The 20,843-nt window shown below is 42.4% G+C and overlaps 1 protein-coding gene across 1 annotated transcript in view; it reads left to right on the top strand.

The window, feature by feature from the left end:
• Positions 1–20,843, top strand: part of dab1a (DAB adaptor protein 1a) — a 44,960-nt gene that overhangs the window by 2,891 nt on the left and 21,226 nt on the right. Inside the window, exons 2-3 of the mRNA XM_073477003.1 lie at positions 13,690–13,829; positions 16,598–16,696. Coding sequence (XP_073333104.1) covers positions 13,690–13,829; positions 16,598–16,696 — 239 coding nt within the window. The remainder of the gene's footprint in view (positions 1–13,689; positions 13,830–16,597; positions 16,697–20,843) is intronic.

Genomic DNA, 20,843 nt, shown 5'->3' with positions numbered 1-20,843 from the left:
TTTGGCATTTACATGACCGGAGCTGAATAACTGCGGCTTTCTGCCGCCTCCGAGAGTGAATTAGTCCGTCTTATTGGTCAGGCTCGATTCTTGAAGTATAAAAGTCTTTATTAATCCTCAATAAATCCACAAAGATTACATCTCTGCACCTCTATCCCTCTCAACCACCCCCGCTTCCTTCCCCCCACAACTCCTCCACAGTACTTGTGTCCCTGCAAATCATAATAATTCTTAATTTTAATGTAGGTGCTAATTTACACCACTGGTTGCCAACCGTTAAGGGCTTGACCCACTGACAACCCGTCATCAAAGGTTGCTTATACGCGGCTTGGCCAAAAAAAAGTCACCACCTTGTCATTTACAACAATTCTCAAAATAATGCAGTCTAATACACTATCACTGACTATGACATCAGTGCTAAAAGATATAACTAAATTGCCACAGTTATGACAGTGTCAATAAAAAACTTACTTGGGCAGATTTTCATCGGCAGAACTGTTGTATTGGATTGCATCAGACTATGTGTGTCTGTCTATTATAACCTTTAAGTTATGCAAAGGGATACGAGTCAATTAAGATGCCTCGAGTGGATGTTTGTTCATTAGTGTAACGGCTAGTTTCTTAAAAGGAAACGCATTTTGATATTCTTCATTATCAATAAAACACAGAGCTGACAGTCGTGCCAGTGCAAAACACCAACACACACTATGTGAATGTCAAATTAGAACAGCGAGCCAATTTGAGGTTTGTGAAGAGCCCAACAGCTGCCGACAGTTTTGTCTCCACTTCAAACTTTTCCATCTCAGCGCCCACCTTGTAATGAAGTACGATGAACCGTGGACGTCTTACTCTGGGGAATCTCTGAATCGCATTTCACACTTTCACCGTGCGAGCAAATCATTCTGGCATTCACAACGTAGGCTTTCAACAGCACTGCATTTTGTCAAATGTAGTGTAATTAATATAATTACAGATTACACTTAAAGCTGTTATAGCATGCTTAATGAACTGGTATGCTTCAGCCTCCAGAGGATCTCAAGTCAAAACAGGGTACAAAGATTGATCTGTGAGGCTGGCTGAGAGAGTTTTCTTTTACAGTGCTTTGAAGGAGACATATAATGCTCATTTTCAGGTTCATAATTTAATTTTGGGTTACTACTAGAATAGGTTGACATGCTGTATTGCTCAAAAAACACATCAGTTTTCTCATACTGTCCACTGCCGCAGCACTGTAATCATCCTCAGTCTAAAACACTCTGTTTTAGCTCCTGTCTCTTTAAGACCTGCCCTCCTGAATACCCAGTCTGCTCTGATTGGTCAGCTCACACACACCTGAGCCAGCACCGCTAACAACAACAGAGCAGCTGTGCTAAATCAATTCTTACGTGCCAAACTAACCGCAAGGCATAAATTATGCAAACGTGTGACATGGTGATGTAGTGTGATGTCACAAAGTCACGGTATTAAAGGCGGGACTGCTGACGAGCTCTCAGGAGCAGTGTTTTCTGTGGGAGAGAGGAGCTTTTTTTGGTGCAGACTTTGACCTTTTTAACTTTCAAGATCTTTTACATGCATACGAACATAAACAGTATAAGGGAATAACAGTAGCTGTATATATTCACAGTTGATACAGAATAAGTTCAGTTTCTACAGTGACTCTGACAAAACAAAAAAAAAGCATGAATAAAGATACAAAAAAGTGGAATCTGAACCACTAAACTCTTCTGACTTCTCTGTGAAGCTGGCATCATGCCTGTTCTGTTGTTACAGTATGTATGGACATTGTCAGAGTTGTGAATGAATATTTGAGGCCAGCCAAGTGTTTGCAAATTGTGACTAAGATTGGTAAGCTCGTCTATGCAAGCAGCGCACGTTGGCAGGTAACCAGCAATCATGTGGGTGTTATTCATTTCTAAAACCCTACTTGTAAATATAGCAACTCTGACGTTAGTAATTTTGGGACTCTTACCAACAGATTATGACTTTTTTAACTTTTTTATTCTCAGTATTGTCTATATAACATCATTAAATGTTCAAATAAATCATTCATAGATGCGTGCCCGTCTTTGAGGATGTGACAAAGAATACGATTACAAGTAATAATAACTTCCGCTTCTGTCAACACACGCAGTCGGCTGTCATCACAACTCTGGAAAATCACGACTCTCCCACGGGGGGGATCGGGCTGAGGATGTGTGGGAGGGTGCATCTACAGTGTAGCTGGCAGCCAACAGCATGAAAAGAGTGGTTAAGGGTTATAGCTGTGCAGCTGTTAGCCTTTGTGTGTGTGGATGTGTGCGGGGTGTGTGTGTTTGCTCGTCTCTGGTGTGCGATTAGCAAACACATTATCTGCTTCGTGTGGATATTATGCACACATCCAGTCTATCTGGCACAATCACCGCAGCCATTTACTCTGATATCTTTCCCTGGGGAATCTTAGAGCACAAACAACGGTATTTTGAGTGTGTGTGTGTGTGTGTAAGTTTGTGTGTGTGTGTGTGTGCCTTCTATGAGAGGTAATCAGATCTGTTCCCTCCAATCAGACAGAGATTGAATTGAATTGGCTGTCTGCTGTTGTGGTTGTCAGTGGAGGCCAATAGTGGATACGGGAGGGATAGAAGACAAAAAAACGACACTTGGTCCCAGATAGAGGCACACCATCACTAAAACTATATTTAGAGATAACTGCCTCATCTCCGTCCTCTCCCACTATCTGCTTACCCTTCTCTCCCATCAGGTTATTCCTGGAAAATTAGTGACCTATCCATCCCACTGTCTACTCTTTTCACCGGTCCGTGCTCTTTATCCATCCACTTTTTTTTTTCAGCACTGTAATAACCGCGGAGGGCAGGTAAAGGTTGGTGAGATGCGATCAATGCTATTCCCAGGCAGGCTTCTCATTCCACAAACCCACATCTCCTCTCTGTGCAGCGGCTCCAATGACACACTCCTCTGCCCCTATTCTTGTGTGTTAAAAAAGCTTCACCCAAGCTTTCAAATGTGACCACAGAGAATAAGCATTCAAAACGCCTGACTCGGGGAGGAAAATATATAACAGTGAAAGCCCTTTATTTGCCTTCCGGAGACTTGGACTATGGGTGTGTGTTTGTGTGTGTGTACTCTGTGATCCTCTCAGTATGTTCAGCCTTAGTCCTCTCCTCCACACTAGTTGGTGTGGCTTTGCCCACCGCATCACTAACTACGGTCTCCATAGCAACAGTTTGCTCCCTGCTTATAATTTGCACAAAAGGAAAACGTCCCAATGTCACACACACAGGCTCTAATAAAGGCCGCTGCTCTCACCCCGCTGTGTTGGTTGAAGGACTGTGCATTGAAGGGGCATTTCTCATTTGTAAGATGTTGACAGGCTGCTGTTTTTCTATTTCATAACAGAAACAGAGCTCTTTGTGCAGAGCTGATCTGAGACACATCAGGACTATGAGTTAAAGCAAAAGCTGGATTAATTGTTCATGTCTTCTAAGGCAAAGAATAGTGCATGACTCCATTTTCTTATACTTAGTGAAGGTGATATCTGGTCTAGCTAGAATCAAAAAAAGTAATTTTAAAGTAAAAAAAACAGACAAAAATCAAAGTAATGATGATAAATATTTAAAAGAAAGAGAAAGGGAGCAACAGAAATAGTTTCAAGGTTCTTCTTTTAGGGGTAGTAGTTTAATTAAGAAAATGAGGAAGTATTCTAGTATTGAAATAAAACTTGATCTGCTGATTGCTGAACTTTTTGGTCTAAAAGGTAAAAACATCTGCTTGGAACAGCAGCTTACGAGCTTCGAAGAGATAGCATTTTGAAAGCAGCTGTAGAAGAATATTTACCGCATCATTTTGCAAAAACGAAGTGACTGATCTTAAAACGTTTTAAGCTGCTTCAAGATATGTTGGCAGTGCAGTTCTCCTTCCATTAATGTCTGTGTGCAACACTTGTAACCAAGACGTAATATAGATTTGATAATAAGAATAATAATAATGCATTTTATTTATATAGTGCTTTTCATGATAGTCAAATACACTTTGTAAAAGTAAACCAACCCATTGAAACATGTGAAAAAAGGCATCATCGGAGATTAAAAGCAGCTCTGAAAAGGTGAGTTTTGATCAGTGTTTCAGGTGTGGACAGGTCGGTGCAGTCTCAGATGTGTTTGAGGAGAGAGATCCAGAGGGAGGGGCAGCTGTAGAAAAGGCTCTGTCGCCCCAGGTCAATAGCTTAGATCTGGGTGGTGAAGACGGAGGGCATCAGATGAGTAGAGGCAACAGCAAGGAGTGTGGTGGTGGAGCAGGCTGGTGAGGTAGGAGGGAGCCTGGTTATGGAGGGCTTTGAATTGGATCTGTTGTGGGGCGGGGAGCCGGTGGAGAGGGGTGATGTTGTGAATAAAGAGCGAGGTAATTTGTTTTGAAATTACGTTACGTGAGTACCTTAACGTACATAAATGATAAAACTTAAGTGACTTACATACCCTAGCTGACATCAAATAAGTTATGTGACTGAATGTAGTAATTTACCCCAAAGTCTGATGTTTACCTAAACCTAACCAAGAAGTTTTTGTGCCTGAACTTAACCAAACTGCAGCGTTTTCACAACGTTAATAACAATCCAAAGGTCACGTCATAACAAGTTAACTATATGTTGGTAATTTTTATTTTGAAAGTGTAGCCACATGTTGCATATGTATTATTGCTGGAGCCATTCATGTGCAAAGAGTTGGGTGTGAGAACATTTTGAATTAATTACCATAAAAAATATTGGATAAGGGAGAACTTGGTGGCCGAGTGGACAAGACACCATGCCATACAACACACCAGGTTTGATTCTAGCTAGAGAATGAGACCTTTTTCTCTTTCTTCCTATTCCCTGTCTACACTGTAAAAGGGCAAAAAGCAGAGGAAAGTATTACATTATTTAATAGAACTTGCTATAGTATAATATTTAAATTCCTCCTTCTCTCATTTTCTTCAAGAGACTACAGGACATGTAATTTACAAAGCAGATCTGTATTCCGTTAACAGAAAAGATTTAACAGTTTAATTCCAGGAGGGACCAAAGGGATGATGATGATGATACACAGTGAGGAGATAAGAGAGTTAGAAACATGGAGAGGCACTCTGGCAGATGGCAGAGCTTCCTCTTCCTTTTCATGCCGTATGATGTTCGTCAGTCCTCCTTTGCTTCATCCCTCTCTTCCAGGACCCCGGCTGAGTGAATGAAGGGAAGGGGTTCATTACGCAAGATGAGACACAGAAAGACAGAGAGGGGAAGGACAACAACTTCAAGTGGTTCCATATTTTGGCAGAGATGACAGACATGAGAGAAGGCTTTGTTCTGGCACACTCGCCTTGGCATGAAAGGAGGACCGCTGTGTTTTGAGGAGTTACCTGTGTTTCCTAATGCTTTGAAAGACAGGTCTCTAGTGTTTGACTGTCACACACACAAACACACACACACATAAACACATGCACACATGGACGTACACACGAGCACGCCTCCTGTTCACACAGACTGTGGGATTTAGGAAACAAATAGTTCTGACACTTTTCAGTCAGATGTGTCTTATAATGTTTGAACAGACTAAATAGTGTGTGTGTGTGTGTGTATTTAGGTGTGTTACCGACTGAGGACAGTGCCTGGTGGTTTTTCTACCTCCTCTGATGACTGGAAGTATTTGGTGAAAGCTCACAATGCACAAGGCTCAGAGAACTCCATGTTCTTCTCTTGCACCACTGTATGAACGATAATGCGAAAGTGGAATCGAGTGTGCGTTTGCGTGCGTGTGTTTTTAATGTGTGTGAGTGGCGGCCAAGGGGCGACCAACAGCGCAGTCCATGGGGGGAACCGCTTCAGCGTTGCATGACAGGATGCTAGCGACTTGTTTACACAGCCCACTCTCTGATGCCCTGTCAGAGCCCAGAAAACACACTGCAGCTCACACAAACAAAACACACACACACACACACACACACACACACATATGCACATAGACACAGTTACATGCAGACTCGCAGGCCATGTTCCCCTTCGTTAGTGAGACCAATTACCTTGTAATTAAAGCCAGGGCGAGAAACGAGCTTTACCACCAAGAGTCCTACATAGACTGAGGGCTGCTGGGTGGAGAGAGAGAGACAACAGGATCGAGGGTGGCCTTATGGTAGTAGAGGTACTGTCGGTTTCTTAGTCGGCTTCTTATTAAATGGGGAGAACGTAGAAAGGATGAGATGAAATGAAAGTGTAGAGGAGATAATTAAGTCAGATGCACTAGAACATGCTGTATTCTGCTGTATGTTTGTGTACACCGAATGAACTTCACTTCCTCGGATAAAAAACGGACGGTTGCCGTTCCCATCATCAACGCTCCATTTAGATTTTTAGTCTTAATAAGCAATGTGTTGTACGTAGAGCAAACATGAGCTGAGTGCTTTTTTTCCCAGGTGCTTCAGTTCATGTTGTTATGGTGAAAATACTACACGTTAACCCAACAGGGGAAAAAAACATGCTGAACAGCATACAGGCACTGTGAGTGCAGTTGTGCTTTTTTGCTCTTTCTGCTGTGTCAAAAGCTTCAAGCATTTCCTAAAGTCATCTTCATCACATACCAAGTGAGCAATAAAATCAACTCTTGCTATGATGGTTGTTTGCACACTCACAAGACCCTCAGTGGGTTTGTGGCTGGGTAAAAAAAAGATCAATGCAATAAAAAATAACAAGCACCAAACACGTTCCGTTCGAGTAACATTTTCGCTAAAGGATAATAGACCAGTTATTTTAGTGAATCAGCATTTCATAAATTCCATTAAATTTACACTGATCAGTAAAATACGTTTACCCATTAACATGATTAAGTACAACTGGTACATCATAAAAACTGCAAGACGCAAGAATGTCTGTGTCAGACATTTTTTATTCAAACCCAAGACCTGCCTGTTGTGAGGCAACTGAGTCACTTCGTTTCACCATGCATTTTCAAAGTTTTTTGAGCATCACAACCTCCGTAAACTCACTATCATAATTCGACCCATTCGTGGATCAAGAAGACCTGCACGATTAAATCATTTTATCCCCATTCAAGGTAGCCGAGGGCTAAACAGAAAGTTAGCCGGCTCGGCCAGCACAAGTCTCTAGCGTGCTCACTGTATGGGCCTCACAATGCACAAGGTCTGGGTAATTTCCTGTAAAGTTGAACTTTTTTGGCTTTAGGCTTCACTGAGCAGGTGTCTTAGCATTGAATGAGGCTCCACCTCTGACGCTGTATTGAGTGCTCATTAAAAGTCCATCGTCTGCACTGAATTTTGTCAAAGTTTATTTAGAATTTAACACTGAAGGGCATTTTTTTTTAAATCTACAAATGTTTGATGTTATACTATATACTATAAGGTATACTAGTTACCTACATGACTTTACTTTCCTGTTTAAATCTTTTACACATCATAAAAAGTGGCTGTTCCTTCAAATGCTATAAAGTTGGTGAAAAAAGTTTCCTTAAAGGTGTTGGACTTACCTACACAAAAGTTTTCTCTATGTCCTTCTCCAAAGTGACCTTGACACAGGGTGTGGATGTTTCTGAGTGTGTGTGTGTGTGTGTATGTGTGTGTATGGGCCGGTAATGGGCAGTGTATTGTGTCTGTCCCTGACGTATTTTTCAGCTCTAATGTTTTTCTGCCACAGAGGATTGCTCGATGCCTCAGGTCACACATGCATGCACACGCACCTTCACGCACAGACAGCTCAGGTCTGTGGCTGTGCCCCTGTCAACAGGTCAGAGCGCCGGGTGGCGGGGAGATGGAGCTGGGAAAAAGGGGGAAAGAAATAGAGATGGAGAGAGAACGAATGTCGGGACAAGAAGAACAAAAGGGCAAGAGGATAAAGATTACACTATAGCTCTTTGAGATTGTCCATATGTCTAACTTTACTTCGTTTTTTTACAAATGTGCCAAAGCTGTCTTCTAGCATAGAAGCCAAATTGCTACCAATAAAAAGACAAATACATGATATCAAAAGCTGCAGGCAGAACATGAGTTTGAACTAAATACATCTCAGTGTAAACTTCACATAATTTAGCAAACTACTTGAGCTGCGAAGAAGCAGCTTCATTCAGTAAACACAACAGCAGTCATGTTGCAAATAAGACAGAAAAAAGCACATCAGCGCAGCACTCGCTTATTTGATAAGTGGCAGCAGCAGCACTTTATCATCTCATTTTACACCCGCCGTTTCACTTCAGTAACTGTGGCTATGTTTTTTGTAACGTGTGCATATGCGTAGACTCAGTGTGAGCTTTTGTGTGCCAAATCAATCGTCCAGACCTAAGCATGGAGCTGAAGGGGGAAACTTGTTGTTTTCTTGGCACATGCTGTTTGTGGGTTTAAAAGAGCCTGCGTGAGAGCGGGTATGAGTGAGCGCTTCATCTGAGCAAGTCTCTGATAGGTAAAGAAAGCACACGCACCAAAAAAAAAAAACCTCACACACACTTTCTCGCACGCAGTCAGCAGCAGGGTTTAGAAGCAGGATTAATTGGAGAGTAACTGCGGTGTTCCCTCATGTGCTGTTGAGTGTTTGTTGGGAACCATCCCAGCTGTAGTTAAGAGCCTCTGGGTGCTGCTTCATTTGGAGCACAGTGAAACAAGCTCCACACTTCTGCAAGCAGTACAGGCCTGCTGAAAATGAACAGTGTCTTCAGCTTTTGTACCGCTAACGTCACTTCTGAGGAATATCAGATGTCATGCAAAAACTTACTGTCACAAACCTGTCTTACATAGAGGTGCTACGTCTCTCTCTCATTCTTATCCACTGGCCTCAAACTAATGGTCTAAGTCTCCATTGTCTAATGAAATTAATGAACTGGACTGTTATGCATTGTTGGCCTTACACTGAAAATCCTATGCACTTTAATCTTCAGCCTGGATGATCAACTTGCATTTGAATTGAGAAAAACTGCACCATTGAAGATCACCCCCAATATCTGTGCAGGTCATCTGAAACATGTTTGGACACATTTACATCAGTCTGATCTGTTACAGGGCAACTGTATGAGTGAATAGGACTAACCAAGGAGAGAGATCAACTGTAAACCTACCGAGACGTCACCAAGTGGTTTATGGACCGGCGTTTTTAAGACTCGAGTTTGGCATTACGGCCATTGCCATCTTGGTCAGATGTGACCATATGTGGACAAGAGGGTGGGGCTGGGGAGGATATCCTGATTGGATCTGACTGAGAACAAGTCCAGGTTGCAAAATTTCAATTGAACATCATGCAGTATTGAAGAAGAGTTTAAACTTCCATATAAATTAAATGTGTGGCAAGTAAATTGTTTTTGATTGAAGAGACATTTCATTTTCATATTACCGGGGTGATATTTTCATAGTTTTGGTCGTCATTTCTATAACAATGTATTGACCAAGTTACATGCTGAGATCTGGGACTGAAAGGAAAAAAAACATGAGCAGTCAGTCAGACAGATTTTAAAATCATCATGGAAACAAATGATAACATACAAGACCAAGTACAGATATCTTAACCATTGGCTTGTGTATGAACTTAGGTTAAAGTCATGCTGCTGTGTTTCCATGTCTCTCAAACTACTTTGGTGAGTACAATGTCATCATAACTAATAGAAATGTCTCCTAAAATATGACCTCAGTTGTTAACAAACAACTCTGTTTCAGTATGTTTGTAATCTAAATGTGATCCCACTATAGGGGAAGGATCATACAGAGACAAAAATAGTTCAGGGCTTTTGTGGATGGAAGAAGGGTGAAAGGGAAAGTGATTGGGGAGAGAGTGATGGAGGGGCACACAGGAGGCAGAAGGTTATAGTTGCCAGGGGCGATGCTAGGGGCTTCCCTGAGGGGCTGGATGTACTGTACCAGCAGTCACCTGCCATCTATCACCTGTGGAAGTGTGTGTGCATGTGTGTGTTGGTATGCATGTGTATGTCTGTGTCTGAGAGAGAGAGAGAGGAGAGTCAGGGGGGTTCTGCCTGTCATAACGCTCTAATCCTGAGTGACATTTATCCAATGGAGGCCTCGCTCATTCATCCATCCATCACGTTCTATTCCTCCTTTCCATCCTTTGCTCTCCGCTTTATGTCCTTCCCTCCCTCTCTGCTTGTTGCTTCAGACAGACAGTCAAACCAACCCTGCATACCAAGTGACCCGCACACACACACACAAACACACACACAAATGTTGTATAAGGTATTAACTGCTTTACTGTCGCCCAGAGGGCTGAATACCAGATATTGCGACTCTGTGTGAAAGAAAGAGTGTGTGTGTTCACCTTTGGAGCTGCCATGGATGATGCACCAGAAGGCTTTTCTTTCATTAGTGTTTCGGTATGGTAGGCGTAGTGTGTGTTAACATGTGTTTTGTTGTTTCTGTGCAAGTATGAAAGTGAAAGATGTGATGCGTGTGTGTCTGATTGCGTGTATGAGTGAGTGAGTGAGTGAGTGAGTGTGTGTGTGTGTGTGTGTGTGTGTGTGTGTGTGTGTGTGTGTGTGTGTGTGGAGCAGCCATGACAGATGAAACGGAAGATTCTTTCATTAGTTGTGTTTGAAGCTCAGTGGGGTCACAGCAGTAGCAGACATTTAATTACAGCAGACTGAATGCTTCCCCTGCTGACACACACACACACACCCACACACACACACACACGCTCACAGGGAGGCCTTTCAGGGAACATGCTCCCAAAAGGTAATAATATGAACCACTCAGCAGGAGAAGTAACCCTGGACCTCGTCTACCTTTTCCTCTCTTTCTTCCCCTCTTGGCCTTTCCTCGACTGCTGCCTCTCTCTGTGTCTCTCTCCCTGGGTGTGCTAAGTATAGCAGCAGTAATGGTGATGGATGCAGATGGAGAGAGCAGGTCTTAAATGTCAGACTCAAATGAAAACCGCTGTTGCAGTGAGACAAAAGCAGCTGGACACCTCCGGTGTTATTTAACACTCACACATTTATAACCTCGAATTCCAAATAAGTTGGGACGCTGTGTAAAACGTAAATAACAACAGCATGTAATCATTTTCAATGAACTGTGTTTACCAACAACAGTTTTATGGAGTGTTCCTGAACCCATTTAAACAATCATGTGTAATATTACCTCGCGTAATGTGATGTGATGTTCCTGTCACACCCAATCGGAATACTATCGGCTGTTACCAGTGAACCTGTTCACCTGTGGACTGTTGTTGTTAAAATGTGTCACTGGCACCAAATTCAAAATAATTATATATTTTCACAAATCATTGAAGTTTACGAGGTAAAACATTGAATATATTTTTTATATAATTACTGTTTTCAATTAAGCATGTCAGGGGTTGGCTTTACAATCACTTAATCAATGTTTTTTAAAGCATTTCATTGTTTGTTAATAGTGAAACATCTATTAACTAAAGTTTAATTAACTATAAATGTACTTTTTATAAATGATAGTTATTACAAAGTGTTACCGTATGAACACATCACAGTGCAGGCAGTGAAATTTACATTCTCTCTTGCTATTGCAGAGATAAACGCTAACAACGTGCTAACAAATGTAGTCATGTGCTAACAAGGGCAAGGAAAAAGAAGACTGCAAGGGAACATAAATGTAAACAATGCATTATTTAAAATGTAAAAAAATCGCCATTTGCAAATGTTTTATGAGGAAGGAAATACACTCGACACGTTTGCGTTTGTTTGTTTACCAGAAACCTCCACATGGCTACATAAATGAACGTGGTGGCTATTCAAAAACGTTACTTTATCTGGTTTATTAGATTAAAGCTTCCTGTTTTTATTTTTTCACAAGCTGTCGAAGAGATTTACAGACGTCGGGTTTCCTGACAGGCAGCTCATGTCTGGATGTGAAAGATATGCGAGCGTGTTTTCTTACACACAGCCTCAGTGGCATGTTTCATGTTATTCACACAGGGAGAGGAGATGGTGGCTTCAGGGGGGGTTCATCATCGCTGCTGACTGTCGCTCTCGCATGTGCTTGTTTATGTGTGTACCCGCCTATATGCACATTTCATGGGACCGTTTCAAGTTTAATGAAGGCAATATTTAAATGTCTTCAAACATCTCTGCGTTGAAGGGGGGGGGGGGGAGAACAAAACACCCTGGTGGTTTAATCACTTACTCTCATCTGGGCCCAACTGAGACGTGACACAATAGAGAGAGCTGCTCTCGCTCCAAAATAAGGACAGATGTTCTTCAGCTCCTTTGTCTAGGAAGACTTTGAGGCAGACAGTCATGATTTACTCCAAGTAAGACTGTGACTGAGTGCCTGTCTGTTCAATGATTCAGTGGAATGAGCTCATCCACACCATAGTTGTGTGTATGTGTCTGGGTGTGCAGGTGTCATTTTTTATATCAGTGGAGTGTATTTTCTGCTATTTTGTCCTTCGCATGGGTCAAATTTTCAGACAAATTTCACAAACCTGATATCCAACAGGCTTGAATATGTTATTTGAGGTTTTCACAGCACAGGATTAATAATGTGAATGCATGAGATCCTGTTATTTCTATAATAACGAGCTCTTTTGTAGCCTTAATTGTCCTAAAACATTGTCCAACCCTTTGAATGCCACGTATGTGATTGAATTCAGGTGATCCAAATGAAGCCGTTGAAATGGGTATGTTTGTGCATGTGTGGGCCAGCAGACAAAGCTGAGGGATTAGTGTTGGACAGATAGAGTCGTATAACACGATGGTCTCGCCTGTGGTTAAAGGCCTCATTCCCCGTTTACTGCACTGCTGTAGGAACTCTATGAATGGAGGGAGTGTGTAAGGATGAGGAGAGGAGGAGTGGGACCTCTCCATCACTCCCACCATGACCTTCCAAGAGTCACGCTGTTATAGAGTACAGAACTAATGCCTCAATATATTATCTGAATATGCTGCATTATCATTATGTCTCTCCCTCTCACTATCGCTCTTGCAGTCTTTCACTCACATATACCAACTCGGAAAACACAATGCAGAGAGACGCGCACAGATGCAGGAGAGTTTCCCCCTATACAATATTTGATGATGAAATGTTTGCACACTCAAGTCAGAGATAGAGAAACAGAATGGGGGGGTAAAGATGGAGAGACCACGACACAAAGGAAGCGAGTTTAGCCTTATGAGCGGCTATTCTCCCTCTCTGCTCCGCATTGTGTTTGAAGAGGAATGTTAAGTCACTTCAGGAGATAACATAGAGACTTCCTGGACAAGAGCAAGGTCAACACGGAGCGGCATCGCCCGACGCTCACTAATGCGTGCGCTCAATGGCGACAATCTCGCACACAATGGCGGGTGAGGAGAGAGGGAGGGCCGAGGGAGACGGGGGAGATAAGAGCGAAATGTCACACTATTACTTTGCAGGAGAAATGGCCGCAGAGGAGAGCGAGTTTTAACTCTAATCCCGCCGAACTTTATTGATTCCTGTGTCTGAGTATATTGACCAGCGCCATTCATATGATACCACAGTTCAATGCTCTGACTTCATCACACAACAAGATGTTGCAAACATCAGTAGCTTTGACCTGCACTATAGGTTATTTATTTTTTTTTTTTTTACGTAAGATCACTGTTGAAGTCTATTTTTTGGTCTATGTGATTGATGGTCCTGAGGTAATAGCACTGGTCTGAGTTAGATGGAGGTCCTTGACTGGAAGATGTACTGTAGGATTGAGTGTGTGTTCCTGTGTATGTGTGTCCGCAGGGCAGGATCGCAGCGAGGCGGCTCTCATCAGGCGTTTTAAAGGCGATGGCGTCCGCTACAAGGCCAAGCTCATCGGCCTGGACGAGGTCACTGCCGCCCGTGGAGACAAACTCTGCCAGGACTCGATGATGAAGCTCAAGGTAAGAAGAGTCACTCACTTCTTGTCTTTTTTTTTCTCTCTATTAATGTGTTTCAGATTAAGAATTTATTTCATAAAACTTCTTAAAGTTGCCTGAAAAGAATTTAAAGGGACAGTTCACCAAAAATTTAAAATCATTTACCGTCTAGATTGTTTTGGTGTGTGTCGCCTAGTTCGCACAGATGTCTGCCTTCTCTTGAATATAATGGAACTAGATGGCACTCAAAAATACATATGAAAAACTCAACAGCAGTGTCTTCAGAAATCATGACCAGGTTAATCCACAGATTTCACTGGGAGCAGTTTTCTTTCTGCCAAACTATACTCACCAAATGCACACAAGGAAGCGTGCATCTACTCATGGATGAGATGCTAGCTAACTAAGTTATTTAATAGCTCATCATCCATGATGCAGGCTTCCTTCTGCACAGTGATGTTGGCTGGTGTAAATCTGTAAGAAGAAAATACCTCCTACTAGTGATGTTAATGATTAATCATTGATTAATCACAGTTAGTGTATGTATTAACATTAATGAATTAACATGTATTAACCAACATCTGCTGTTACTTAGTCGGTGTTTATCTGTTCTTTTAACCCTCTCTGATTTTGCATCAAACATAGATTATGTTAAAGGAAAAATTACCAACATATTTCATATTTCATGCAACTCACATCAAAACAATCGAGATGGATAAACACTACACGTAAGAGGACAAACATGTTTCGTTGATTCTGGGGTGAACTGTCCCTTTAACACAAGAGATAATGCACTGGATCGCCTGCAGCCCCATTAAGTTCCATGACCCACAAAAACGGTGGAGCATCAGTTGCCAGCAAAGTTGACAGTCCATAAATAGTCCTTCAACTTCATGCATATTCTAAAATTCAACTTTTAAATATGCATGTTTTGTACATCACAGCACAGCTGCACTCGTACAGTATGTATGTGTGTGTACGTGCATGCGTGCATTTTTTCGATGCAGATTGCCAGAGGAGAAGGGTGGAAGAGAGAGATAAAAAAAAAAACGAGGACGTTATAATTTATAGGCAGGACGATGATCAGTGCGGGAGGAAGTGAGGAGGTTAGCCATATGGATGAGAAGGGGATCGGGGTGACTGTCTCATTTGCAAGGACAGGAACAATTAGAGGGGAGAGGTAGACAGATGGGGCAGTTAGCAGTGGAGAGGAGGCACATAGGAGGGGAATCATTTGGATGATAGGTGAGAGAGAGATGAGAGTGGATAAAGATGGTGAGAAACAGGCCATTTATTTACTCATTTACTCGTTGCAACTTTATATTGGCCATCCAAATAATGTTTATAGATGAACTCCACAGTATTTTTTAACCATTTACAAAGTATTCTGAACATCAGTTGCAACTTTACCATAAACAGTTGCTTCATAATTGATTTTAATGTATTTAGATAGTTTGGAAATCACTTGATGGTTATGATAAAGTGTTGCCGAATTTGCTGCGGTGTGTGTAGAGTGCCTTTTATTTTTTAAATTATTAATTGTCCCTTAACACATGGGATCCACATACTGCGGGAGATATTTAAATTGAGAAAATCACGTTTTGTTTGTGTAGTGAAGACTCTCTCCAGCCGAGGCGTCGCAGGGTGAGGAGAGGACAGACAGGCCCATTGATCAAACAGCTTCCCTCCTCCTCATTTATTCAGACAGGAAATCCATCAACTCTTTTTCTCTGATCTCTCCACCTCTTCTTTCACACTGCTCCTCCCTCTCCGAGCCCGACTCCCTCGATTTTCAGGTCCCGCTCGTCTCCTTTCTTCTCCTTTTGTGACTCACCTATGCAAATGGAGGTGGGGTGAACATAAAGGGGAATTCCACCCTTAGATACACTTGTAGAGTCGTAAATCATCATCATGTGTCACCATGTGTTCACTGAATTCAAGAGGTTATGTTGTCATGATTTCATTTTTTCTGTACCTGGCTCGTCTACTGCTTTAGTTGTTATTGAGTTCCTTCCTCCCACAATGCCTTTCAACAGCCTGAGATATGTTACCATCACTCAGTGTTTAAATCCATCCGCCATGTTTCAGCATCATATGACGTTAACTCTGCAACTCGTGCAACAAAATTTCGTAGACTTTCCGAGTTGTTGTTCTGACCTGAAGGGGCATTCACGTGAATTTTTCTTTGCTTTCGTCTGATATGAGCAATTGTATTTTGATACTACACATAAACGTATTCGTTGTTCCACCATAAACTGCTTTTAATGCTTGTAACAATTAAAAATGCATGAATGTGCTAGAAATGGACGGACTATGTACAGTTATATTCCAAATAGATTTCTCACCAGTCGTCTGAGAATGTTCTTTCTCTGCCATTATTCACCCATCTATTCTTTAATTAAGTTTTGTCCTGGTCATGGTTGTTAATATCCATCACAAGCATGCCTCAGAAGACTTAAACGGACTATTGAGGCTTCAGTGGGTGAAAAAATTAATCTGTGATTAATTTCTCTGTGTGACTGATTATAAAGACGTTCTAATTTGTGATGTTTACTGACAGTTTTTGGCGTTAAAAAAAAAAAAAATCAACAATAGCGTCGTTCCGAAAGAGAAATTGTCCAAAGAGAAGCTCTTCTTGTACTTGTCTCCCCACTACAGTGCACATGTGTTTCTGTCCTGCTTCTAACATGTTTGCTCTGTGTGTGTGTGTCTGTGTCTGTGTGTGTGTGTGTGTGTGTGTGTGTGTGTGTGTGTGTGTGTGTGTGTGTGTGTGTGTGTGTTTCTGTCCTCAGGGTATAGCTGCAGCAGCACGGTCTAAAGGAGAACACAAACAGAAGGTGTTTCTAACCATTTCCTTTGGTGGGATCAAGATCTATGATGAGAAGTCAGGGGTAAGCTCGGAAGCAAATGTGTTTGTGTTTGTGTGTGCGCCCGCATGCAGCATTTCTCTGCGCGTGTATGTTTGTGTGTTTCCTCTGTTAATGAGGCATCTCCATGAGAGGGAGGGGGCCCTGGGGAAATCAGGAGACCCTAATTGAAACCCTGAGAACAAGGCCTCAGTAGATGAGAGAACATGGCTATCGTATTGTCTGCCTCTCTGCAAACAGCGACAACACTGGTTCTATATTGTGCTCCAGGATTATGCATTTTTCATCTTACACGGCTGCTTTTCTGGTTGACCGCCTGGATCTATGCAATCTCTGCTCTCTGACCTCTATCTATACAGGTTTTTTTCCTCTATTCACCCTCAATTCCCTCTGTCAATCATTTTTCTTACTTTCAGTCGAGATCATAGAATCACCTAAATAACCCCCATAAGTTTGTCTTGGTTGCGCTGATGTAGAGAAATATTGACAACTCATTTTTGACAAAAGGACCCGTCACAGAAAGAGGGCTGTGAATTCAGTCATTAAATACAATTGCAGAGTGAGTACCCATGCAGCTCAAGGGAAAGTGGCCAACAGAGCTTAGTGGTTTTTTTTATTTTTATTTTTTACTCAAGGATCCTCTGACAGGTATTGTCTAGGTTCGATTCCCCACCTGACCATACCTGTCACAGTATCCTTGAAGTAAGATAATGGCCACATTCCTCAGGATACTTAGAGCTCTGTTTGGAGGACAGCCTCAGTGAACAGGCCATTTCACCGCCATTTGTGTTAATAATGGAAAATTACTTTCCCCATTAAGCCCCAGAGTTATAAGCATACCTGCCAACCCTACCATTTCTTGCGGGATTCTCCCTATTTTTTAACCCTTTCTCCCGCTGTACACCCGAGTAGGCTGACCAGATCCTAACAAACCAAATGTGTGAGAGAGACTATATTATATTATATATTATGCCCCTTATCTTGTGACATATGCTTTGGCCTTTGGTTGATTCAGTGGGACGCTTCCTTCTGTACGACCACATGGCTTTCTTTTTAATGTCTTGGGCTAACTTACAATCACTGTCAGCTGACTTTTGTCATTGGGGGTGCTGCACAGTGTGTTAATGCTAGTTATTTTAGCTGCTGTGCCTAGTTTTCATCATATTCCGACTAAATCCCATTGACCGTAGCGTAGGCAGCAAAGTCGACAGGTTAACCTATAATTTTACCCACGTTTGTACAGTTTGCTCGACATAAAGCAAAACACATCCCTGTGATGACAGCCTTCCCTGTTTTCTCTTAACAGCCTTTGAATAAAAGCTAGATTTTTAGGAAAGCATGTCAAAAGTGTCTCTCTTGCAGTGGTTTTACTTTTGAAAACTACAGCCAATCAATATGTGGGACATCATCTTAATATGTGGGGCTCAGGAAAGAGGGATAAAAATGCTGTGAATTTCCAACATAAAGTGGGACACCTGGCCACCCTACTCCTGATCGGTAATTTCCCCCGTTAATCTCCTGATTTGATATTGATACAAATCATATGAGTGTCGTGTGTGTCCTGGTTTTGTGGCAATACGACTGAAAGGCAGAGATGAGAGTGTACAAACGACCCTGCCTGACTTGTCCAATGCCAAAATCTCACTCCACTTGGCGCAGGACTTTCACTTTATTGACATTTTCCCCCCTGTCTTGCTTGCTCGTCCTCTGGCCTTCACTCTGCAGACTGTAGTCCTGCTTCATTTTTTTATTCTTTCTCTCGTTTGTTTGAAAAGTCTCCCTGGACATTTTTTTTTTACAGTTGTTGATGTATTTTATTGAGAGCTATCAATTTGAGACTAATATAAACTTATTTTACTCTCACATGTATTTATTCTATTAATCTGTGTCAGGTTTTAGGAAAATCTCCATCTTTTTCACAGCCTAATGTTGGCAGGCATGGTTATACGATGCTTGGCTCGGTCATCTGTCGTCAGTTTCTTCTGCTTTGACAGCTGGAGTAAAACCGCCTTGTTTTTAAAACATAACACAGCATTAACATCTGCTCTTGTGTATGTTGTGTTGAGTTTTTCTGTTTTACTCCACTCTGTCCGACTGTAAATGTAGTCTGGTGTGGACACAATATGATGCTCCACACCTGGCTTTAGTGGCTGACGCTGTAAGTCTGAGATTTACACCTCCACAGGACCTGGATGTCACTGACAGTGCGTGTATGTGTGTGTGTGTGAGTATGTGTTCAGTGTGTACCCGGCAGTAATTTAACAGTGCAGGGTATTAGACAGGCAGGACATAGTAACCAGCGGCCTCCCACATGGCCGCCATATTGCATGCAGCCAAACTCATCCCTCACCAGTCCAATCCTTCATCCCTCTTTTTATAACCCTCATTTCTCTTCGTCTCATTCCCCTTCCAGATGCTTCAAACTCCCCACACTGAGAGACAGAGAGGGATAAAGAGAAAAGAACCAGAGATAGATGGATAGATGGCGAGGTAGAGAGTCAAAGGAAGAAGGTGTTTAAGAGGGAAGGGGAGAAAGAAGAAGGTGAGAGGAATCAAGGATGTGAAAGAGACGGATGGAGTGAGGATGGGAGGGAGGTACAGAGACAGACTGAAACAGAGTTAGAGGGATAGGTAGAGAATCAGTGAGCATATGTCAAAGTAAGCTCTCTACAGGGAGACCTTGTCCTCTGTCTCCTCACATTAATATTAACTATAGAGATATGCTGTCCTTACTATCAGTCCTTCAACCACTTCTAATGGCAAGGGAGTGAGAGAGAGACAGGGAGACGGAGAGAGAGACAATGACTCTGCTGAGGTTCAGGGATCTTGACAGTCTCATTCCCCTCCTGTGCATCAGTCAGCCAGATGGGCGGATGGATGTATGGGTGAACGAATGGATGGATGGCCTCTCTCTCAGAGGAGGGAAGGTCGTGGAGGATGGAGGGAGGCTGTGCTTGAGATGGAGGAGAAGAAGAGGGGAGACATTAATCTAGCAGAGGGCAGGCCAGCATGTCTCTCTCTCTTCCGTCAGCCTCCCCTACACACACAGAGACACGTGTGCGCCGCCCTCTTCACCCGGTTTTTGTCAGTCTCGTCAGGGCCGCTGCACCACATCGGGTCAAGAACTCACAAGAGTGAAGGGCTGAGCTCGTCTGGCCTAATGCTCCCTCAGAGAATAAAATCAGAAAGATCAAATCAGTCCAGTCCGGCCAATAGAAAGAAGTGTGTAAAAAAAAAAGGACACATGGGAATAAGCTGTTTAGAGAAAACCCTGTAGCAAAGTATTCATATGGAGGCTCGACAGAGATGCAGCAAAGCAAGGCAAATGAGACAGAAGAGGGTAGAGCAAGAAACAGTGGTATTTACTGCCAGACCCTTTGATACATCCACTTTGGATCCTATCAGATGTATCGTAACTTTATGTCGACTGATAAAGATCGTCACACTTACATTGTTAATTAGAAGGAGGAGACAGGAATGAAAGAGGGTCGAGATCAGAGGGTCGAGATCAGAGGGTCAAGCTTGAGGGGATGATCTGTGGGTCCATTGGGAATTGGTATATGTGTTTAGATCAAGAGGTGTCATGGTGGGGGAACCCAGGGAGTGAGACTGATGATGAAGGCAAGTCACGAACGAAGCCGAGAAGAAGGCAAGGAATGAGACAAAGGGGCTCGTTGGGATGGGGGACACGAGAACGGTGTTCAGACACATCTATAAAGGCAGGCAAAGGAAATTAGGTCTGTGTTTCTCTCCTGAGCTAATCACCATTTTTGTCTTGCTTTGCAGAGATTTGCACATTGACAAACTTCTGCTGTCATTTTCAACCATTAAAGTTAAAGTCTGAAAGGGAACATCTTTAGGTAAATTAGTAAAGGGTCTCTGTGGATTGTCTGTGTTGTGTTGGAAGCCGGTCTTTGTTTTATGTAAGCAAACTCCATTTCTAAACGTTAAACGTTAGCTGCCGTTGCTCTCAGGAGGCGGCGAGACGCAGCACTCACAAACGTACATTAAGTCACATCCTTTTGACTGTCGCGGAAAATCCGACCTTCATAAAGAAATCCACAGTCGAGCAGCATTAAACAAGTTAAACAAATCATCCACAGGCATGTATAGGCAACAGAGAGAGAGACGAAGAAGAGGTCTCATTTTTCACACCACGTCATCAGATGTT

This window comes from Pagrus major, chromosome 11 (assembly GCF_040436345.1).
Source record: "Pagrus major chromosome 11, Pma_NU_1.0".
Classification (NCBI taxonomy): domain Eukaryota; kingdom Metazoa; phylum Chordata; class Actinopteri; order Spariformes; family Sparidae; genus Pagrus; species Pagrus major.
The sequence above is the reverse complement of the archived record's forward strand: the minus strand, read 5'-3'. Positions and strand labels throughout refer to the sequence as shown.